The 24,900-nt window shown below is 36.7% G+C and overlaps 1 protein-coding gene across 1 annotated transcript in view; it reads left to right on the top strand.

Moving 5' to 3' along the window:
- Window positions 1-24,900, top strand: part of LOC104521846 (breast carcinoma-amplified sequence 3) — a gene marked incomplete at its 3' end in the record, with an annotated part of 98,332 nt that overhangs the window by 21,853 nt on the left and 51,579 nt on the right. Inside the window, exons 6-7 of the mRNA XM_010163964.1 lie at window positions 1,958-2,030; window positions 22,724-22,831. Of these exons, the coding sequence (XP_010162266.1) occupies window positions 1,958-2,030; window positions 22,724-22,831 (181 nt within the window). The remainder of the gene's footprint in view (window positions 1-1,957; window positions 2,031-22,723; window positions 22,832-24,900) is intronic.

The following is a 24,900-nucleotide window of genomic DNA, read 5'->3' as shown; positions in this document are numbered from 1 at the left end:
CTGGTATTTTTATTAAATTAAAATAAATGAATATTTTAAAGTATTCATTTTGATTTTTGTGCAGTTGTTTCCCTGTACTCCCTACCACCTTTCTTCTCCTTGTTCCCTGTTCCTTGTCGTTAAACTTAGAACTTGACTGCAAAGAAACATATGAATTTATATAGTTAAAAACTATAGTTGAATACTTAAGGTAAAATCCTGGCTCCATTTAAATCAATGTCAGAACTCCTGGTAGTCAGCATTTTGCCCTTAATGCTGAGAGACTAGCTAAGTGAACAGAAACAAATGGAGTTCATCTGTTACTTGTATTGAAGAAAACAAATTGCTTGTCAGATTCTTAAGAAGACTATATGTTTCATTTATCAATTTACAGGTCAGTACATACAGTACAGGTATGACTCATGAAAGGCCTTGAAATAATGGGAATAAAAGGAAAATACATTTGGCTGTTTTAGGTTACTTGTAAAGCTATTGTTGATGGTGAAATTATTGATGTGACCCATTTGACTGTATAAATACCCAAATGTGTAGGAGGGACGACTTATCCTTGTGTAGATGAGAGTCCTGAACAGTTTTTGTTACAAATTAGTTGCTTGTACCCGAGTTATTAATAATTAACAGAGACTGTTATGTGAAAATGTATATTGTTAATTGTTGTGCCTTTCTGAATAATTGATTTAGTACACCAACTACACCAGTGTTTGTGAATTGAATTTTGAACAGACTGTATCACTAATATTCTTTATAGATCAAAGGGTTTGGTGTATAATGGAGGAGAAAAAAATATTTCCATTATTCACCACATACATTCGTACCTATAGATAGATAAATAATTAAAAAGGCAACAGTTGAAAGCAAATGGAGGAAATTTAGTAGTGGTGGTGGTCAATGTTCTTCACTTCTTTAAGTTGGGTAGAAACATACCCACCCTGGCATTTACATTCAGAAGTAGAAGAGAGATTTCTTTTTTTGACTCAATTTTAGTTTTATTTCTGTTTATGTAGCAATAAGACAACATTTTCCAAACTTTCAAAGTCCCATTTTTAAGAAGTGTGGTTTACTGAACAGTTGGATGGTTCTCGAGTCAAGATGTGACTGTGGATTGGGAAGACAAAAGGCTGGTTTTAATCACCCAGCTCTGGTACCAGCAGTGGTGAAACGCACGGATCCCAGGGCAGGCAGGACTCTCTGCACCTGAATTAGAGCAGAGGATGAGCCGGAGCCAAACTCTGCTGCTGGGGCTACGCTGGTGTTACTTGGTGAATCTTCAGAGTAGATTGGATATGTTGTTAGAGTCGTGTTTTCACTTTGGCATAGCCTGTGTCTCACTGCAAGGTGCTGGAGGTGGCTTTTCTTAAAGGCTTAAATCGCCAGGTGGCAGAACTTCTTGAAAACTGTTTTGAATTTAATCTTGTATTTGTTTAGGCTCAGGGCACGAGCTGGAAGTATGGTTGTGCTTTGGGCAAACACTGGCAGCCAGGCTTGTAAGTGCTAAAGAGAGTGGCTGTTCATATGGTTAACGCTCTCATACTCCACTTCTGCCTCACTGGAATAAATTGGAAACCAATGTGTGAAACCCACACAGAGTTGGTGACAGTCTGATTACCAACAACTTTTAGAAAACAATGAAAGGAAGCAAGTGTTACTTGTCACAGTTACAGAATCCTTAACCCCAGCTGAAATGAACAGAAAATAACTCCAAAATCTTGGCCAGATTTTGCTGCTTGTTTGTTATTCATTGCCATCTCTTTCAAGAACAGTTCTTCCAGTGTTCATGGTTCTGCCTGTTACTTGGATTTCTATCACTAATCTCACACAGGCTGTGGGTTTTGTATTATGTATGCAATATCTTTCCAGTATATTGGGCCCCCACAATGTGCACACCTGTACTTAGAAAGGTAACACAAACAGTACATAGTAATTTGCTTTTCTTTTTCTTTTTTTTCCCTCTTATTAGGTGCTCAGAAATGTGATAGTTTTTCTGAGAAGCGGCCTCTTCTTGGTGTGTGCAAAAGCATTGGATCATCTGGGTAAGAATACTTTCCATGAACAAAGTCTTATGTACAAATTGTAATGTCATCTAAAAAGCCCAGTAGATTACATCTCTAAAGCTCTATTCCCTTTTTGCTTTTTCAGTGTGTCAACACACATTTGCCTATGACATAAACTTTTTAAAAGGAATAAAAAATAGAGACTCTTAATATGAAACAGACAAAGAGGTATTTTAAGTTTATTTTGTTCTCGTTGCAATGACAATTTTTTGATTAGCCTTTTCTGTTGTTAATCCTGGACAGAATTATTATTGAGAAGTGTCTAAAGCAATCTTTGCGTCTTCAAAAGTAATTAAAAGATGCTTTCAAGCAGCAGTCTTATACCAATGCACCGAGCAATTTCATTGTCACAGCCACTCACTGTTTATTAGCAAAATACATGTTAAATCTACTTCTTTAAGTTGGAAAAATAAGTTAACAGTCTTGTCTTGTGCTCTGTGGACAGTATTGTATCACTCCTCTTATAAAAGGGGGCTTTTAAGATATTTTTATGTCTGTTTGATATGTTGATTCAGATGATCCAAAGGATTTATATCTATACCTACAGGAAAATACTTGCTTTTCAGGGATAATCCTCTATACAGTGACTCAAAGGCTAAAGAGTTGAAGTAAATCTTCTTACAGTAGTCAGGGTAGTTCTGTGACACACCTTTTTCAGTTAAGAATTTAATCACTCTGGGTGTGGAGGAAGACTGTCAAGTCTCTGGATGTATTATTGCTGTGTTAAACTAGAGTATTAATGTTGCCTGTCTTAAATGTTTAAAATAAAAATCATGTAGGGTAGAGGAGTGAAATGTCTTTCTATTGATGTGTTTTCAACCCAAAACTGTTTATAGTGCCTCTTCTCCTTTGTGCTGCCGTAATTGTATGTAATCTCACAAATAACTTTGTGTAAATAAGAGTGCATGTAGCTGGTGATGTGCATACTGCCCTTTTAGGAGTTTCTGTCTTAATCCAAACAGTGTATTTATATATGTAAAAGGTATGTTGAATGCAAAAAACCATTTCCTTTGTAGCTTTGCTTTAGAAGCTGAGGTATCTGCGAAATGAACAAACTAGGAGGATTGTTGTTATCATTATGTTACTGTATTCTTCAGTTGATGGGAAATACTTCAGAGATTATTGGTAGTTTCTGCTTTTCTACAAAAAAAAAGCTCATATGTTTTGAGAATAAATGGTTATGTTTGTGTTACTACTTATCAGTAGTTAAATATCTGCAAATAAAAGAATTTAAGTCAGGCTTTCCACTGTGACCAGAAGACTAGCACGAAGTTAGAGTAAGGAGACTGTGCTTACAGGCTCCTTTTTTTACCTGTTTAACAAAGAACCAGTTTGCTCATGGTGGTGAACCTTCAGCAGAAAATTCTGAAACACTTCTCTACGTTTACTGCTCATTGCAAGTTACTTTTCAGAGAGTCCTTGCAAATTACCGATTTTTGTCAATAGCTTTTGGTTTAGTTCTTTGATAGTTTGCCCTCACCTGGAGTCATGTTCCTTTTAAATTGGCTCAAGTGTCACACTTGGTTTTTCTTCTGTTACATTCATAGATCATTTGATTACATTTCTATACTGATTGTTACACATACAAAAGAATTTGTGTAGAACGTTAAAATAGCTGTGTCATGAATGGCCTCTGAACCTGAATTACAATTTTGGTTCTGCTCTTAACTTGAGGTTTTGTGCTGAACATCGTTTCCTGTATATCTCAGTGGTTGTGGACAGATAAAAAACCCCCTTGTTTAATCCATATATCTGAAGAAAATACTACATTTATTCTAGAGGATTTATTTCAAAGCACTTGATATTTTTACTACAGTCATCTCCTCACCTACTTTGGAGATTATGCTGGCTATGGCATGAAATACTGCAGCTGTCAGCTCACAACTGAAATTGTGCAGGGAATAGGGGGTCTGTTCTGTCGACTGCAATGGCAGGTGGAATAATCAGTGAAATGATGTAGCACTGACACTAAAATATTTCCCATTCGTAAACAGAATGTCTAAAAGACTGAATGATTTTCTCAAAGGCGACTAGTCCAAAGCAGATCCAGAAGTGAAATCCAAGACTTCCAACACACCATCTGTGATGCTGATACATTAAACTACATTGTCGTTCTTTAATATAAACTGAATGAGTTTGGACATGGTTATGACAATGGAGCCAATGTCCAAACCAGTTCTGCCAGCACAGCCCCCCTGCCCTTATCCACCTCTTCATTGGGACAGCAGGTTGTCACTTTTTGAAAGGGGAAACCAATCTGATAGAATATAGTTCTATCTAGATCCACTGCACTGTCGTATAATAATAGTATTTAATAGTATTTTATCTTTTAGGACTATATCAATGAGATATTGACATGTTCAAGCTAGCAGCCAGGATTTCCTGGCTCTGACCACTCGTCTGCATTAGTGGTTACCATCAGGAAATTCTCTTTTTCTTTAGCTCTAAAGTAAATACACTATAATGAAGGAAATACAATAAAAAGGTATTCTTTTAAATGTAGAACACTTGTCACTCTGGAATCCAAAGAATTGTCAAGTAGTAATGAATTAATAAGTCTCCCAAAGATTTAGCAATGAATTAACTTAGAAATCAGCTTCTGCATAACATGGCATGTGGGTTGCATCTCTTTTGTAACGTGACCTAATACAGTTGACGTTGATTTAACTGATGCTGATAAAACATATTTTCCTTTGAAAATCATTAGTGAGGTCTTAACCATCACTTTAATATTTCTTAATTTTAAATCTTAATTTCTTTGAGAGCGCCACATTTGAGAGACTGCTTTAAAAAGTAATTTTAGTGTATCTAAAATTTTACACTTTGCACTTTGAAATTAATTTTTGGCACCTGCTTAATGTAAAAGTTCTGTAGAGGGAGATTTCCTACTGATCTCAATCCTTGTATTCCCCACAGTGGGTATTTTACCAGGGAAAATGAAATTTGCATTTTCTAAAGTTTTGCCTTGTATCTGAGTTTCTGACTAGCTTTTGGTGCACACATTTTTGTGTTTGAACAGTCAAATTTTCCATCTAGTAAAGTGACTGAAATGTCTAGCATGGTTTCACTGTATAATCTTTTCAAAACAATAGTTTTCTCAGCCCCTAAAAAGGATGCAGTCTTGACACATAAATGGGAAACAGATTGTGTGTTTTGGCTGATATTACTCTGCTGGTTTAGATGTTGGTTCAGTCAACTTCAGTCTTAGATTACAAGATTTGCAAATTAAAGGAAAACCAAAAAGGAAAGAGCATCTGCATAAATTCTTGTTTTTGTGAAGCTTTGTAGAGGCATGTTTACTTTGTTCTGAGTGAGAAGATAAATTTTTATACACGCACGAAATGAATTGATAGGTTTTGGTACAGATTAATGAATTTTCTAGGTGGTGAACAGAGAATTTTATTTTTTTCCCTCTGAAACAAAGTAATAGTGATGGCCACAAAACCACGTGGCAGAACCAGTCACTGTGTGCTGTTCCCAACTACTCAGTTTAAAGATAACTAGGTAGGACCAATTATGTTAAATGGAAATATATTTCTTTTCCCCATATGGGTTGTTGAAACCATGGTTTGGAGCATAGTGGATCTGTAGAACACCTTCAAATACACCAAAGAGGTCCAAAATACAGTAGATGTACTTTTTGTTCTGCTCATACGTAAATGTACAAAAATCTTTAAGTAAATGCTTCATTTTATCTAATGGAGATATTTAAGGGGAAATTGACCAGTATAATTTTGTTTTATTTTAGATTATTAAGAAAAAAAATTATGGTTTTGAGAGTAATTGCAAATCTCCCTTTCAGTAATCATTATAGAAAGCTAACAAAACAGAAGTGATCATGCCAGGAGGTGTTTTGTTTTGTTTTGTTTTTAAAAAAAAAGGGAAAAAAGAAAAAAGAAAGAAAAAGAAAAAAAAGTGTGTGTAGGTGCAGAGGAAGGAGAAGGGGTCAGGGAAGAGAGAGATGAGTTGTTGCAGTATCTTACATATGAAACCACCTCTCCTGAGTACAGAGCACTTTAAATACTTTAAACTCTAGTATCGATCTTTCTTCAAATGCCAAGTGTTCTGATGACTCAAATGTTCACCCCGTCATGCTTAATTACGAGTTACCAAACTTTGTTTCTACTCTAAAGATTTTTTCTTTGTTTTTCTTTTTGTTGTCCTTATTAACTAGGCAGTTTATCATATGTAGACAACAAACTTCTTGTAATGAAACGTGTACCAGCCTAGCTAAAGGATTGTATCAGCTCTGGGCTTACAGCAGAGTGGGCTTTAGACTGTAGTTCTGTGATTCACTGACTAGCAGCAGCAAAGACAACTTAGAATTCCTACTCACCTCACCTGCTTGTGCTGCTGCCTCTGCGCTGCTGCTTTCTGTGTCCCTGGGCTGTGTCACTTCAGTGGGTCGTAGAATCGTACGGCAAAGGGGATGACAGAAATAATCCAAGTAGATAATAATGCTTCAATTTTATTTTTTTAATGATACAGATTATTCCAGTCATCTGCTTTATGAACAATTGCATGCAGAATTGCAAGGTGCAACTGAGAGTGGTAGGCAGTTGTAGTATGAAGGTTGGAGTGAGCGCAGAGGATGGCATTTCTCAAGTTAGCTTTGCTGCTAAGGCAGGTTAGCAATGAACTGTGGTCTCACTCGCTTGCTATAATGCTTTATTCTGTTGCCCATCCTGCTTTTAACAGAGCAAAACAAAGACAGAAATCCTAGAAATGATTTGTCCCAACAGCCACGTTTCTGGATAGCAATATTTCACCTTCTGTTAATGAACCATTCAACAGGAGATAGGGGAGGAAAAAAAATAAAAAAAGCTTGAAGATCTCCTGAAATGCAACCCAGATCTCTAAGCCATCGTTACAAAAAGTGTTTGACACTTTGGTGCATTTGTCTTTTGTCCAAATAGCCAAATACAGGTGCCAAAATCTTCTGTAGGCATGTATAGTCAGAGAGTATATGAGTATGGCTAATTGAAATACCAGTTATAGAAGATGAAAAGGTAAGAGTATGAGGCCCGTAGACTTTCCAGCCTTCTAAATTATGGAGAATAAAGGACCTCAATCAGTAGCCTGTGCAGCCAGCCTGTGGCCTGTGTTAGGTTTCTAGCATGTATTTTTAGAAAGATATATTAATTTAATGACGTCAAGTGATGGAAAATTTTGGATGACTTGAAGAATTGGATGGAGGTCATTTAAGGGCATGAGAAGCAAGAGGTAATCTTTTTTAATCATGGGAGGAGAAAGGAAATAGGGGCAAGTTAAAGAAGGAGGAGTAGTTGGAGCAAACAAAATGTATAACTTTGGCTAGCCAGCCTTTTTTTTTTTCTCCTGCTGATCAGTTTACAAGGCAAATCAATTGGCAGCAGATTTTCAGGAAACATACTTTATTAACAGGGCTACTGTAGATTAAAACCTACTAACCTCAATGCAAGGTTTAACTCGGGAACGTGTTTATGGGAGTGTGAAGGTTTACGTAGAAAGCAGCTTTACGTGAGTAAGAATAGAAACAAATAAAGCGTTAATATTTTCTCAAATTAATATTTTAAAATCACGTGACTCCCTTCCTTGTCTGGCAAAGTCACTAGGTAATGCTAAAATCCAGTCTCCAGTTCTAAGTGTCTGTGGCTTTTAATGTTTAAAATTAGCTAGCTGTGAAGTGATTTGTCAGAGACAAACAGCAAAAATTTCTGGAAGGATCACCCAAGAGAAGGAAATTAGCTATGATGAATGAAGTTCTTGTTCACAGTTCTCACACTGCTCAGAGTAACTCTCCCTGGAATATTTTTACTGGAATGCCAGTGCAGATGCCGTGGTTATGCCATGGACTCACCCGGCTACGCCAGGGACTGAGTCGTGTAATTAAGTGTGCAAAGGGTGTATCCACTCAAGATAAAATACAGCGTGTTTTTTTTCAAGTCACACATAAAAATGGATTGCACAGATGGTTATGATTTTCAATTGTATTGGACACCATGAAATAGATTTCTTGAAGTTTGTTAAATATTTGTGGTCTTTTATTGAAGACTATGCAAAATTTGGTCATACTTTTTCTCCCTTGTCTTATTTTTTGAAGACTGTCAAGGATGCAGAAATTTAAATTTCTGGAGAGCAAACTTGATTGTTTTTGTTCTAAAAAGTATAGTAGAACCTTTTAAGTTGGGTAAAGCGCTCTCCTTTCTGTTATCTTTGAGGGATTGTATCCCAGAGGCTCTCGTGCTGTTGAAAAGCTGTAAAGCATCATTAACTGCAAAGTGTGCCGTCCTATCAACTGCCTTGCAAAGATTTCCTTCCGTTCTAGCACATGAGAAACATTATCATCTCTGTTGTTGTAGGAAAAATCAGTTTAGTCTTAACAGGTTGTGTGGTAGCTTTTAAGATCCTGAGAGATGCAGCCCCTGAATAAAGTAGTTTAAATTCTCTTTTAGCAATGTTGGATTTGATTGTTATGTGCTAAATTTAAACATTAAAAGCCACAGACGCTTAGAACTGGAGACTGGATTTTAGCATTACCTAGTGACTTTGCCAGACAAGGAAGGGAGTTCTTCGTTTTAAGAGGAGCTCTTTGGATCCCACAGTTTTTCCTTGTAACTTGCTTCTATATTTATGTTAATGTACTTCAACTATTTTACTGTAATTCTGTAAATTTTCTCAAATTGAAATGCTAGGAGGTACATCTTTAATGGAATAAGGTAGTGTTTCCACTTGTAAATACCAAGGGTAGGAAAGATCTGGTGTTCTTCTGCTGTATCAAATGTTTCTCTGAGTGAACTATGGTAAGAAATAACATCTGAACTATAATAAACTGTTAATCTTGGATCAAAACTGGAAGGAAGAAAACGAGTATTTAGGGTCAAACTTTGACCAGTTGGTGAGAACTGTGGGTAGTTTTGACCTTCTAAAACTTTGATTTATTAAGCTGTAAAAAGATAAACCTTTCCTAAGCGATCCTTGGGATAGCTGGAGGTTTGGGAGAGCAGATTTCCGAGCCGAGGCATAGTTTCATTTTACTGCTGTTCCAGCCTCCCGTGCGTGTAATGATACGAGGAGGAGATGGAGGGAAGGAAGTAGCCGTTTGCTAAATGCACAGGCAGATAAAACCAGCTGGAGCACATACCTTCCTTGAGTAACTTGTCAAAAGACGCACTACAGGGAAAAGATAATGCACAGCGCCATTACAGGCAAAGCTGCTGGTTCCAGGGCCACTTTAAATTCCACTTTAAATTATTAAATACTGTAAACGCTATAAAGTTAATTAGAAGAGGAACAAACTCTACAAAGATAAATGTGTTTTCAATATGTTTCTCAGGGAGGGTACAGTAGAAACCAGTGAATGAGAGGAAATTTATTTCTGGCAGCACTCTAGACATGGAACTGTGGTTGAACTTTTTACCCTAATTACGTCCCCGCTAATGCCTGCAGCGGTCTGGAATCAAAGCGGCCCTTCAGGCCCTGGAAAGTCTCTGATGTGGCGAGCGTTTGTTGTGTGATGAGGGTTGCTTAAGAAAAAACGGAATATTGTGACAGGATTTTTCAAAATTTCTCAGTTACCACCCACCTCACTTGTTGCCTACAAAAATAGAGTAATTGTTTGCATCTGTGTGTTTTTGTCTGTCTTAGAAATAACTGTTATAAATCAATGTGACATAGACCCAGAGAACAGTTGAGGATTATATTTTCTTTTCTTACATGTTTTAGGGTTATTTAAATGTTATATACTGTAAGAAGGATTTAAAGTACACTGGAAAATAGTAAGAAATTTCAGGATGATTTAAGTTGCTCTCTTTTTCTCTGAGGATTCTAACACTGTCAGAACACAGTGATACTGATGCACTCAATTCAAAGAAGATGCTGTTTAATGTTTTTTCCCAAATAATGACTGTCACTTCAGGCTCATAGTTTGAGCAGCAGATTACAAACTGCATTAACTTACAGCCCTTGTACGTGTATTGTTACACAATTGCTGCCGTTGGTGTAATTCACTACGACTTGATGGCATTTGAACTTTGCATCTGTTAGTAAATGCCATTTTCTCTCTTACAGTGGTCTCTCTCTCCTAGAGTCTTTCTTATCCTTTTTCTTTTTTTGTTTCCTTCAATAATATTTAATATACAGAGGAAAAGTCAAGGGAGTTTGCTGAGCTCAAGCATTCATGTATGGCTTAGATTCTTTTAAATCTCTGAAATGAGGAAAAAGACAATTAAAATGCAATAAGTAGTATCCATTTAAAAATCTGATGTAATTATTATTTTTCTCTAGTTCTGATTTGGTTTTTGAAGGAGAATGAATATGTTTTGTTAGCTTTAAAATTTTAAATCTAAAAATAATTTAACATGCTTAATACAGTAAGCTTTTCTTCAGTGATTAAAAATAGAGATTTAGAAGGCTCCTTCTTTGTGAAAAAGCTGTAAGGCATATTCTTAAAAGGTTTTGCTTAATTCATCCTTTCTTTACATTTTGACTAGGTATTATATTCAGAATATTACCTGAGGAGACCCCTTACTGCATATTTGGCTGGTTGCTCACAAACTTATTTTTGAAATTAATTGTGATTTAAATTATTAATAGAATATTTGTACAGTATAATTATCTTGTTTTATCAACAAGGCATTAATGAAATAACACTAAAAGTTTTAATCCATTTTGCCTGTGCAGTGTGAAGGACCATATATCCCATTTCATCACCTGCTGTATTAGGTGGCTGTATCTCTGGTGAGAATGCAGAATTTCTGTGAGCCTTTCCTTAGCAATTGTAATTCCTCTTGGAAATATCAGCCACATTTAACTATGAAATCTCTCCAAATTTTATGAAAAGTGATCCAGTAATGCTTTTTTTTTTGGATGTTAAACAATTCATATAGGATCTCATCCTTAAGGCCAGGTTAAAAAAAAGCAGGCTGTTCATTTTGCTCCCTTGTTCAGAGTAATTGTTTTCAGAATTACAGTATTCTGCGCAGCTAAAGATCATGGTCTGCTATGTCAAATCATAAATTAAATCAAGGAAGACATAAGAACGTATAATTAATGGGCACTTGTGAGAGTTTTGGCCTACCTGATGTGACCAGAACCTCACAGAGGCTTTGTTGTTAACAGCACTTTTCAAGTGCCTTAACCATAAGATCTAAGCTTATGTCTGCTCAGCTTCAGTCATCTGCACTCTAAAATCCTCTAATTCTTTCTTGGAAATGGAATTGTTTTCAAGCTTCTCCAAAAGTGTAATTTGAGCCGTAGACTAGCATATAAACAATTAAGTTTTAGTAGACTTGTGAGCAACTGAAAGATGTCTTGCTGTCATGCAGTTTGAGGCAGAGAAGCTACTTAATGCAGAGGTGATGAAGTGTTGCACAATCCCATTAGTTTCTGCTTATGTTGTTACTGACACCAATGGCAAACCTATTTCGGATAAAACAGGTTGGTACAGGGTTTTGTCTTTAATGTTGACTCCAAAGAGTGGTTTTTCATGGGGGCTGGGATGATGGGGCAGGCGGGCGTGGAGCTGCTTGCTTCATTTGGCCTTTGGTGTTGGTGATTACATGCAAGATGAGAAGATGCCAGTAGGTCTGTCAGAGCCATGAATCATAAGGCAAAGCACAGAAAAGGAAAAATAAAAAAAGTCTGACATCTAAAGAAATTTGTTACAAGAATCAACAGGATAAAATATTTGGTTGTTTCTAATACTTTTGCCATGTTAACAGTTGCAGGTAAAAACACTTTTAAAATATTGATTGAGTATTCAGTCACACTCAAGCTGGGACCTTTAACAGACACAGACTGCAGAGGAACATGACACAATAGCTGAGCAGGGATTTGGTCTAGGTTTTTGAAGAAACTTTAAAGTGAACTTCAGAGGAATGACTCTCAGTTGTCTGTTCACTCTCAGTTCAGATTGGTTTTAGCTTTTAGTACAATTCTGTCTTTGTTAAATGTGACAAATAATGACTCAAATATATAGAATTAGTGTACATATGGTGCAGTAATCACCTACCATCTATATTAACTACGCTGTCTTCTGATATGCTGTTGATCAGAAGGTGTTGCCAATAAGTATTGCCTGGAATGAAGGAAAAAACCTGTGGTCTTGATTTGGAGTTTTATACGTATTGGCAGTTTATAAAAATTTAGGGCTAGCTGTGGCTATAAGGCTGTAAGTGGCTCCACAAAATGCTCTCTTTGTGTTCTACACGTGCTTGATGAAATTTGACTGGAGCAGAGATATTTCAGTATCAATTTGCTCTTAGTGCTGTGCTCCCAGAAATATGATATTTTTCTATTAAGCTCTGACATGCATCTGTCTCTTGATAGGCAAAAAGTTTACACAGTTTTGATTTTGGTCTGTCTTGTGTAATCTTGAAGATTGGTGTAGCATTTGTTACAACAGAAATTGCATGTATGCATTACAGTGGTGAATTCTGTTTCATTTGACAGTAAGGAGGAGGACAGGACAACTTTTAAGTTTATTTCATTCTGTGTTTTTGGAGGAAAGCTTAATCAGCTGATCATAGAGAGATTAGTCTTTTACAGAGGTACAACAGAAATGCAGTTGTAATCTACTCAGAAGTTAATCTTTACTTATGCTTTCCAAGACTTACAGAAATTTTTCCAGTTAAGCATATGTTCATAGAACAATCAAGGATAACCAGTGCAGGTTTATGACTTTTGTATTAAAGGACTGGTTACGTACAAGAAGAAAATCTGGTCAAGAATATACCGAAAAAATTGATTGTGATCTGAAAAGTGGAGCTCCAGATGTACTTTTCCTCAGCGATAGCTATGGCCAAGTGAGCCTTGTAGATAAACAAATCTCTTGAGATGCCGCTAATCTCCCTATATTAACTAACTGGAAATATGATGGGACAGCTATGTTTTGTAACATGTGGTATGTCTCAGTGAAGTGGAAAGTGTGTCACACTCTAGTCTCTGTGCAAAAGCGTGCCACAGCTGAAAAGCCAGCTTGTGCTATATTTTACACTTCAGCGACAGGCATGCCACATGCCATAGAATGGAGCAACAGCGTACAACATGCTGCGGTATGTAAAGGTCGGTTGTTGGCTGTTGTGTGGCCTTATTTAGCTTCTTGCATTTTGAAATTTAAAAGAAAACAAATTTAGATTGATGACGAGAATGAGTAATGTTGTTATGGGCAGAAAACACAATTGTAGAAACATGTTACGTGCTCTGGTAACGCAGAATGGAGGAAGAGCCATCTGCTGCCAAAGCTGAAGAGTGATTTGGAGGTTGCTAAGCATTTAATGTTTTGAAGGATTCCCATTCCTTTTTATTTTTCTCTTTTTACTGATGGTACTGTTCTTGTAGTATCTGTTACGATAATACCAATATGGTGAGAAAACAGAGTCTTAAATTTTCCTCCTCTTGTTGATGTACAACACAGTCTTTCTGACACCTCTACTACAGGTAGGAAGCAAAGGAGTTATTGATTTGATTAAACAGAAGTGGACATAATGGTTGTCAGAAGTACTCAGAACTGAAAAAAATCCATGAACTCCATTAGTTCAAAACATCTGTTCCAGGATTGTCAAAAGAATTTGTATTTTCAGATTCTTCCCCCATACAGCCCCAAGAGTGGAAACAACTTTCCGTTCAGTATTCAGTCAGGGGTTTGGCTGTCGTAGGAACTATGGCATATGATGGAGAGTAACCTCATTGTATCAGCTGTGGCATTTGAATGATCACCCAAAGTTACAGATGATGGCAACGTGCAAAACTGGTGAGGAAGTACCGAGCTGCATTGCTCTTTAGTAGGCTGCCTTCTGGCTACATTGAAATGAATGTGTTAATCTTCATTTATTTCACGTAGAACTGTCTGCTCTTTCAATAGCTGGGTCTTTTCCTGTGCCCTGGGTGACAGGAGTTTTGCTGCATCTTTCCTGCTGTCAGAGCTGTAGTGAACTGCAGGGAGTGGGTGGGTGGTTGCAGAGGCCGCAGCAGAGAGGTCCGATTCTGTTGGTATCCAGCTAAACACAAGTTTAGTGTATGATCCTGTCCAGACTGGGCAGTGGAAATAGCTTGACTTCAGCCGTGGTTAAGTCCATATATGAAGGGATGGCAGGAGTCTGTGGATCAGCATTTTGATTCATTGTACAGGAAAAACATCATAAAATTACATGAATAGATATCCTGAAAGTGCTTGAACAGCAAGTTTGGTGTCCTGGGTACTCAATTCAGGTAACTCTATTGTATCACCTATAAACACTTGATATACTTTTAAAATATTTTCTGATGAAAGAGATAATGCTCTTTGTCCACAGAAACATCTCTTAAATGTAATTATACTTGTTCTGATCGATTTTTCTATTTTAAGTAAAATGCTAGGAACAATTAATTAATCTTTGTTCTAGTTTGGTTTTTTTAAATGAATGTGCAAAGCACGTTTATAGAGTGGTAGATCTCCCTACAGTCATCAGTCTGTTTTTAATGTTATTTTTTTAATTTGTTTGAAAAAAAACGCCCAACTAAGTAGCTTTTATGTGGACACTTGTTTTATATTAAAGCTTTGTTCCCATCCTTCTCTTTTTCCATGTTTATCTCTTAGTAGCATAAGTAAGTGTAGCTGTGTTGCGCTTTCAAATTAAACTGAAAACAGTTTAAAATCTGTTATATGCTTTCTATTTTGTTTTGGAGGCTTATTCCTTTGATAATTCATATGTATTCTGATCTCTTTAAATAAAAAGAAGCAGTATTTTATGCTAGAAGAGTAGTACGCATGCTTTTTGTTAGAGAAAGCGATATTAATTTCCAGATGAATTTGCTGATAATAGATTTTTTTTTTTTCCCAACTGAATTTCTCACATGTGATCGTTTTGTACTTATCAACAAGATGAACATTCTTAAATATATTTAGGAGAAAACTTTCTATTTAGTGCTTGTAGCTAAGGGCTGCTTTTGATACCTTTTAAAAAGAAATAACAACATCTGGAACTACACAGTTTAACATAACTGCAGGTTGGGCCCGTAGTACTTTGCTTTGAGCATATGAAATGTGTCTGAAATTTTCAGATCCGAACTTTAAAAATGGGCTGGCAGCTGTTTTTCACAGGTACGAAACTTCTGTGTTATCTCCTAAAGTTCTGATGTCCTGTCTGGTGATGAGTCAGTAGTAAATCCTGCGTTCCAACATCTTACTTGCTGCGTTATTAATGCATCACAGTCTCCTTTTTTCCCTGACCACCTCTGTTCCTCCTCTAGTGCTTTTTGGATAACAAACCTTTTGAATTGAGACTTTTTTTATTTTGCTGTGTGTTTTTGTGAAGTGTCTTGTGTGTTCATGCCGCTGTGATAAATACTGTTTGTGGTGCATGTGTGTAGTATGTACATTCTGCTCCATTGTTATGGTAAGTGGATGCACTTGATCTCCTGGAGGGGAGCGCTGGCCTTGCCACTTACAAGCAGCACTTGACAACTGATTCATGGGATGGTAATTAGAACAACTTCACAGGAGTCTGTGTATCTAACACTGACAGCAAATATCAGCTAGTGAACCGATAAATAAGGATAAAACAGTGGGGAAGAAGCTGGCTTGGAGACCAGCAGAAAACAGGGTATTTTTTTATTTTTTTTTTTAAATAAAATGATCTGATGGAAGAAACAGGCTTGTAGCCTTCTGTAATAGAAGAGACTGAACTATGTGTAGACTGAACAACTCATTTTTTCTCCTCAAAATCAGTGAATTCTAAATATTAAGTTAATTCATTACCTTAGCTATCCACACAGAGAGTATAGAAGTAAACAGCATAGCAGTTGCTTGGCATAAAATTGGCTTTTTACTAAAAATTCTTAAATCTCTTCCAAAGGTTTGTTGTTTCATAATGCCTTGCTTATGAAACTACAGAGGCAAAATACTACTAACCTTGAAATCAAAAAAGTGGGAGGGGAAATGATGAACGCAATTTTTTAAACATTAGCATTGGTAAGATGTAGGGATCAACGCTTTAGGTATTGTTTTGATCTTTTTTAAGGATTTGAAAAAAGGAGTGGTACCTCTATTCCCAGTTCTGTGCACCTCTGTTCTGCCCACCTGATAGGATGCTGCACAGGAACTGATGCATATTGATTCACCTTTTATCTCTTTCCTTTGTTCAAGGAGTTAGTGGTTTACTTGCATGTTGTGCACACACAGAGCTGTGCTACTTCTTGTCTAGTGGTGGTTTTGGCAGAATCTTTTTTTTCTTTCCACAAATGAGCAAATAATGTGTTTTTCTTTTGGTATGTATTCTGGCTGAGACTTGTAGTTTACCTGTAACAAAATGATTTCTGCAGAGTTGATGACTTTTTGAAAATATTTTTGTTATATATGCCTGTGAGACTATGAAGATGGTGAGGTAAAGGGATAAGAGAGAACTTTTTGTAGTAGATTGATAGACTTGATAAAAATATTTGAGGAAGATACAAGAGGAAAGTTTGTATCTGTTGGTATTTAACACAAATATTTTAGTGCTGTATCAAATAATTTCCTCGCTTGTATTTAAAGGATTAGATTTAGTAACATGTGTCTAAGATTGGTGCAGGTTTTTCTTATTTAAAACTAAGTGTTTCCATGTTTTTTGCAGTTTGTGGTACACTTTAAATGTCTCGGCTGCTTTGTGTGTCAGTGCTACGCAGACATTTTTGGGAAGTGTCACTTTCTCAGAGATCTTACTCTGCTTTTCCTGATTTTCAATGAGTCTGTTAAGTGCCATGAATGAAAGTAAGGAAATTACTTAAAGTTGGGTTTTCAAGCTTTTGTTGTGAAAAGTTGGGATGCAGAGAGCCAGGGAGTTTTAAAGAACTAGATGGTGAAAGCCTTAATGAAAGGTATTTCTGCAGTCTTGTTTAAGGAATAAATAATAATAAATAAATTATAATAAATGACTAAATAATTCTGGTCTGCATCCTTCAGAAAGAAGGTGAGAAAACTGGAGCACCGAAGAGAGCTCGGAGGACTGCAGCTATGTGCTAGGGCTGGAAAATAAACTTTACAACTTAAGCCTTAAAAAATCTTTTCCAGTTTATTGCAGATTAGTTAGTGACTGGATTGCTTTGGGTGCTCATTGGCTTATGGCAAAGATAACTGAATGCAGTGAGCTTTTTTGTGTTGTTGACAGAAACATAAAAGCTGAAAAATGGAGTATGTACAAATTCCATCTTGTAATAACAAGTAATTTCTTAAAAATAAAATAATCTAAATGTTGGAATAACTTATCATAAAAATAGAGGAGTCATTGTTGCTCAGAGTCTTTTAAGACAAGATTAGATTGCTTGGTAAAAAATAATTTCTTTGAGCTTCTGGGATGTTTTACGCATGGCCTGGAAAGAGATGATCCTTCTGGTATTGAAATCTGCTCCTCTGAGCAAACCTTCTTCAGGGACCTTGAGGAGAACAGAATTGCCTTTGTGGCCTCAACATGCTAATAGTATTACTACAAAGATCATAATCAAATCTCATGCTTCAACTTTTCAGTGTAAAGGTTCATGAAGGAATTTTTCCAATATACAATTAATTAACTCTGTACTGTGTACTCTGCTTTTGGTTTGCTTTTTTTCCCCTTCTGTGAAGCATCAGAGAGTGGCCACAGCTAGAACAGATTACTGGATAACCTTAACCACTGCACTGCTGTTTAGAAACTTGTATTTCTGTCAGTGTCGGGATCCTCCTCATCCCTACCACTAACTGATTGGTAGATCCGATGTGTTGTAGAGTAGTAATTTTTCAAAACCTTTCTGGAGTAGCTTGCTGTACAGATTATTTGAGCAGACCTTGCCCAGTCAGTTCCTTGGATTTGCTGTCACTTTTCTCTCTCCTGTTTTCTGTATGTGACATGCTGCTCAGTGCCAGGGCTGAACTGCTTTTAAAGCATTTGAGCTGGGTATAAGAATAGAAATCTAGGTGAAACTTAATGGCCTGCATTAGACAGGAAGTCTAGGTGATGTCATGGTCCCTTCTGACCTGACAATGAAATAAGCTATCTCTTGTAAAATAAGTTTTGAAGCTATATTCCATTTAAGGCACCCATCAACTTAATATTTACAGAAACATCTAGTCTTTTTTGTTATTTTAATTTTTATTTCTTTTTAATGCCACAAGTTGTTAAAGCTGGGCCTAGTAAGAGTTTATTGTACTATTGGAGTTTTTTTGAGCATGATCTTAGTATAAGTTTTAATATTTTTACCTCTTCTTAAAGGCACCAAAAGTAATTAAAAATAAGGCTGTTTTCTATGTTGGGTCTGCTGGGCTTGAAAAAAAAGATTATTGTGAATTGCATGCAAACAAATAAAGCATCACGAGAGGAATACATGAGAATAACCAAGAGTGGTACTAGTCTGGCTGTAGTGGAATGGAAGGTAAGTCTGGAAACATGCAGTGCAGTAACACGTACACTAATAATTATATTTTTTAGAAACAGTCAGAGACCACCAGGGTCAGCTTTTTCAGCAAAAGCTCTATTTCAGGTTTTCACCCCTAAAACTTTGATTTTCTTTTTTTTCATGAGGCTGTTCTGTAATTGATGCCCATTCTCTGAGTGGGATGTTGTTCATCACATGGCAGAGTGGGGAGAGGCAGCAGGGAGCAAAGTCAACACTTGTGAGCAGGCAGAGTAAAACCTTTCTAGGCACAGAAAATTTGGGTCTCATGTTGATTCCGTCAGTCTTCTCCTTTTTTTTTTCCTTGTGTAAGAAGTGTGTGTGTTTGGTACAGTCTGTTTGTCTCTGTATGCAAACATTTTACACAGAGCCTTTATAAATGGTGTGACTCATAGCTAGCAAAGCTGTGAAGAGGTGATAGTTATGTCGGGATGTATAAGCACAGATGTAGTCGAGCGCCAGCTGTACAAGGCATCTGTTATTTTTCTTCTGTCCCTGCACTGCTACAAACAGAAGACGATACAAGAACCCGATTGTATTTGGATATTTATTAATGCTGGCATTTTGAAGTAATTGGTGAATTTATGCCCATTACCTTTAAAGCAGTTGTTGATATCTCTGCATCAGGCAGCTATTTAACAATCAGAATACATTACAAAAATTTGTCAATAATCTTTGGGAGTGATTTGCAAGAATTTTATTTGTGACAGACTTAATATTATCACCAAACTGTAAAAACCAGTGTTTTCACATTCCTGTCTTAATCTCTTCCCTTTCCATAATCCTCACTGGTACACTGAAATACGATCGGAGCCCTTCCCATCCATGAGGCTCGTATGAACCTTCAAGTTATCAGGAGAAAAGCTTCTTAGCCAGAAGTCTCCTGGTTTTATTTTCTCCCAAAGGATGGTAGTTTGTTAGCTTAGCCTGGGACAGGCCATCAACTAATACATTTCAGACACATTTACTTACAGTGTCTGGATGATCTTCTGATGAAATGAATGTTCATTACACTGTCCCTGAAACAGGTTAACTTGGTGGGTTTGGGTTCAAATTCTTTTTAAATAATGAGTTAAAAGGAGTGGGGGTGTCTAGGTTTTTATATCCAGGACTCAATCTAGATTTTTAACTTGTAAGAATTCAAAGGGAACTCTGTAATTGAGTCAGACTCCTCTGCAGTGTGGGCCATAGAAAACCCTGAATCCCTGTTTCAGGAAGATTGGGAATTAGTAGTTCAGTGGAGGTCATAAAGTGTCAGAAAAAGCTGTGTTGTGCTGCAGCTCTGTGATGTCAAGCCAGTTCTAGCCTTTCCAGCCCTATTGTGCATCTTTTATTGCTCAGTTCATGTGCCTCTACTTCCTTTCTTGCTTCCATGCTTGTCAGACCTTTCACTGAGCCCTTCTGGTGAATTAACCTGGGGGAAAATTCCCACTAGAGGAGAAAGAAAGGACAAAGTGTTATTTTTCTGTTGATTTCCTACACTAAAATGGGTCAATATAGAATCCACTGCACATCAGACTGGGAAAGGAAAGTGCACAGAACCACTGAACCTGAGCTTTTAACAGCACTGAAATGGAGGAGAGAAGGATGGCTCTTATTACTGCTTGTGAGTAGTGTAGGCTAATCAAGGTACTCTTACTGGTCTTTAAGTGCTATGACAGAGAAATGAATCCTTAGATCTGTGTCTATAATGCTCATTCTCCTGTTCTGGAAGAATTGATCTTGCTGCTAGCTGAGGAAGGAGGGAAAAGAAAGACCATTCAAAAAGCTCATACTTTTAGGATGGTTGAGAAAGAACGTCTTTAGAAAAGAAATGAGATTTTGCAGTGTTTGAGAGTCCTTGTTGGATGGGGTTCTATTGAACAATGAAATTAAAATTCTTGATTTTTTTTTTTTTTTAAATCTGCAACAAGTTGAAAGGATATTATCGAATTATTGAGTTGTTACTGAGGCCTGATCAAAAAAGAACTTGACAGTGTGGATCTCAGCATTGTCTCATTCCTCTTTTAGGTACACAGCTTTTACTGTAGAGTTTATAAATTTAAATAACAGTAACTTAATAAATGTTGTGCCTCGTGAATTGAGAGTGCTCAGTAGCAAATGAGACTTGTAACAGCCGTTACTCTGAACGGGGAGAAGAACTGAAATAACCAGAGGAAATGGTAGAGAGAGAAGTCTTTAAGTCTTTTCTAGTGATTGAAGTTTTTGGTTTTGGTTTGTGCTTTTCTTTTTTTTTTTTACCTTTCCACCTTTGAAAAGATTGCCAAAGAAAGAGCAAGCGCTTGTGCTTCCACCCTTTTCTGTCATAGTTGGTGGATAAAGCACTTAACCGAAAAATGGGGCTACCTGAAGACTCGTGATAACGCTGAGGGTCTGTGCTGCCGGGAACACAAGCATTGTGTGGAACAAGAAAGGACAAGTGGGACTTTTTCTGGCTGTTGCCATTTGTTTCTGCTGATCAGTTGCATCCTCAAATGTATTTGACTTTGTCTTTGTATTTATTTCAGAAAGTAACAAAAAACCCCACACATGCATATTAATTTCTGAGCGGATTGCAGTTTGCCATGGAATTAAAAGAAAGATAACGTTTTGAAAGAGGACTTCTGAATTGGAGCTGGGTAGAGTTTGAGTCCTTCCAACCTTGTGTATACTACTACTTTGTTATTAGCACTTGAACTCAAATTACTGTTTTTTAGCCAGTGTGGCTAAAAGCATTGGTAGAATGGTCTTACCATGATTGGCCAAGAGAAAGGTATGACATCATCTTAATTACTCATTTGAGTGACAGGATTATTACCCAGAATTTTGTTGGTGCAATAGGTATTAGAAGGTACGTCCTCTTGAGTTGTGATCGTGTAATTAGCTGTATGTCAAGTCAAAATGGAACTGTTCAACGCAGCCTTGTATGGAAATAGTAATCAGCATCGATTATGCTAATATAATTTTAGCTATATCGACTTCTGTGATTTCTGTTTTGAAATAAGAGTCTATGTGCCCTTTTATCAAAATAAAAATTTCCTCTAGGTAATAAATGTGCTTAAATAAAAAAAAAAGTTTGTACGTAGACCTCGCTGTGGTTTTCTGCATTTTCTAACAGCAATGAGCTTCAAATGTAAAGTAACTAGACTTGGGTCTCACTGTTTTAAAAGTGGTTTTGAAGGGCCTTTGAAGTGCTTAAAAGTAATGAATAGCACCCTCTAGTTATTAGCCTAGGTATGTGCCTAGAAAAATGTGTATTTTGGGAAGAATTTCAGTAGGCAAAATGTCAAAACTTCTTCTTTCTATTAATTTTTTTGACAGTTGTCTTTCTGTGCATATATTGTTTCTCTGCTGATTACTGATTGTATGTACCATTTTATTATCTTGAGACATTTGAGATAAACAGTTGGTATTTGTACTCTGGTTCTCCAGAAAATTCTTGAGCAGCTTGAGCAGATCCAAAAGACAAGCAAGTGTTGTGTCAGGAATTGTGTTAAACTCTGTAAAATAAAACAGATATGGGCAGGGGGAAACACCCTCCTTTACCAATACTTAGTATATGTTTGTACAGCTGGCAATTTGTGCTGCTTCATATTCGCTGACCGAGAAGTAGCCAACATTTTAATGTGTTCTTGGAGGGGAAAAAAGGTGTTATGGAAAAGAACTGCCACATCAAAGCCTCTCCTCAGCTTGTAAAATGGTTTCCACCACTACCTTCCTCAACCCTATCGGAACACTCAGCACTTTCTCCTGCTCAAAAGAAAGCAAGCCTTTTTATTAAGAAATGGCCTTAGAGTTTTATTTATATTAAAATGATAAAAGTGACACAAAGCAGTTGAAAAGATCTATATAGTTCAAACAAAAGTCCATCAGAGATGTAATGTAAATTCTGTGTAAAGTGTCTCTATCAAATCAAGTCAAATGGTTCAGCTGTTGCATAGAGTGAAGCAAGTATTCCCTTTAGGAAAGCGTTTCTGTGTGGGATATTTTGTAAAGAACTAGAGTGTAGTCTTAAACTTCATGCCTATCAAACAGCTTGTATTTTGCTGCTTACATCTGATGTTCCAGAGTCTTACTTGTGAAGAAGTAAGTGCTTAATCATTATTTGCACAATACAGGTTCTTGACCATTGTGGATATCATAATTCAGTTTTAATCACACCTTCTCTTAGTGTAGAAAGCTTATGTTGACCTTTTTGTTCTCCAGCATTCTACTCATAATGCTGGATCTTCCATTTAGTGTGCTAAATAAAAGAGGGAGGCTGAAATAATTTAAAAATAATTTTGCAAGAAATCCTTCTTTGCATTAAAATCTTTTTTTATTCATTTTAGCACAAGCCCACCTTACTGTTGTGTGGACCTTTATTCTTTGCGAACAGGAGAGATGGTCAAGTCAATACAGTTCAAAACTCCTATTTATGATCTGCATTGCAATAAAAGGTAAGGGTGTTTACGTTCTTGCTGTGTTAGGGCATGTAAAACTTCAGTAATGAATACAATTTCTGGTGTATGTGCTACCTGATTATTATTTTGTCTTCCTGTAAGCATAGCTTTGGTTCTCTGTTTCTCAAGAAATATTTCAGTTTGAGTACGACAATATGCTTCTCCAATGACTTTCATTTAAGAAGCTCAAAACATTTTGCATCTGAAATCATTTAAGCTTTTTTCAGTTGTGATGAGGGTGAGCAGGAATCGTTGGAATCCTCTGTCGTCCACCTACAGCTGCACAAATGGGATCATCGAGAGTTTAAACAGTATAGAGCACTAGAGTTCGTTTCTTTTCTTTGTTTTCTATTGTTCCAGCAGATATATTGCCTTCCTGCACATCCAAAAAATTCCTTGTGTGCACTCCGTGGTTTACAGGAAATAACGTTCCTGTGAGTCAAATAACAAAGCAGCATCTTTTAGCTGGGATAATGTCACCTAATTTCTGAGAGCAAATGGTTTGGAAGGCTGAGCATCAGGTTGAAAATACCTGGTTTCCATAGAATTGAGAGTTTTCTGAATTAACTTCAGATCTTCATCTCTCCAAGCCACACAAAACCAAACACTCTTGTACTTTATTGCATCTTTTTAAGACAGAAGAAAAAACCCAAGATCCCTACATGAGGGTATTGATGATCCCTTGGCTCTCCTGATGTGAGAATTGGATGTAGTGATGTTGGTCTAAGTCCATGATCGTGCTGCTTGCTTTGATGCTTCCTCCCACCCAGTCCCTACTGTTACTGGTTGTTGTATGTCTTGAGGTACCTTATGGAAGTCGTGGAGTACGATTCATGAATGAAGGAGAATATGGGTGTGCATTTGAAGAATATCAACTCATGCAACTAAGGGAACTTAGTGGTATTGGAGATTGGAGGGGAAAAAAGGATATAAAAAACCTAACCCTAGAAGCCACGAAGATTTTGTTAAACAGACATTTGTCTGTCATTGTACCATCAAAATATGAACATTAGTGACTACGTTATAAGTAGTATACAACATCACAAGTAGTACTACTGAACAAACACCTTTAATACCACAACTAATGTAATAATGAGAATATCTTGATAGTATGAATATTTAAAGAAGTAAAAGATGGTATTGTTTTGTGGTTTGTTTTTTTTTTAATCCCTGTCAATCTTCCTACTGTAGGATGTGGGTATGATTGTTATATCAAAAAAGAATTTCCCTGAAGTGGTTGAGTCAAAGTTATGTGCTATGAATAGGTCACTGTTCCTTTAAAAGCTGTCAGAAGGAGTTCAGTACTTATCTGTGCAACTGTCCCTTGAAAAATTTAAAGTTCTCTTGTGTACAGTGTGATGATAGTAAATCTTTCCAGCCTGGCCTCCTAGCAGAAGAAAAATCCAATTGTAAAAACAGTCAAAAGGCAAATCATCATTCAAAGTCTCTCCCAACTAAAAAGTCTTTCCAGGTGCTAATGTTTCTTTTCCTAAGTGGTAAAAATGGAAAAGCTACTTCAAAGCTGTGTGGCTGTATCCAGGGTAGCTGCTTTTCTGGAACGTATCAGATTCTGTTATTATCCAAGGAAAGCTCACTATTTCAGATTGAAAATACATTAAATGTGGCCAAGTGCAGTGCTAATGGTGCGTTAAGCGTACTATAGACTAACAGAGTCCAAAACTTGAGTTTAAAGTAAAGCTTGAGTTGCAGAAGAAGGGAATACTGTTTATTATTTATGTATTTATATTGTAGAATAATCCATCTTGTAGGTTTCATTTATGCAGAAAGACAATACAACTTGAAAGAGTCGAAAACAAAAATCTACAGGATTGGGAAATATTATCATCAAATATACATAGATTTTCTATATATACTTTACACTCGCACGTGCATTCAAAGTCTTTTCACTCTTCATTGCTTAACTTGCTTTTAGGCCTTGTGGAAGAAGTTTGAACTGATACATTTTCTTTTGTTTATTGTCCTGCAGTTTAAGCAATTGAAAGATATGTCGCTTAACTAAAACTACTGTTTGGTCCAAAACTAATATTGATTTTATATGCAGAGTT

This window comes from Antrostomus carolinensis, unplaced genomic scaffold (genome assembly GCF_000700745.2).
Source record: "Antrostomus carolinensis isolate BGI_N321 unplaced genomic scaffold, ASM70074v2 scaffold4663, whole genome shotgun sequence".
In the NCBI taxonomy this organism is placed as follows: domain Eukaryota; kingdom Metazoa; phylum Chordata; class Aves; order Caprimulgiformes; family Caprimulgidae; genus Antrostomus; species Antrostomus carolinensis.
This window is presented reverse-complemented; position numbering and strand designations above follow the sequence as displayed.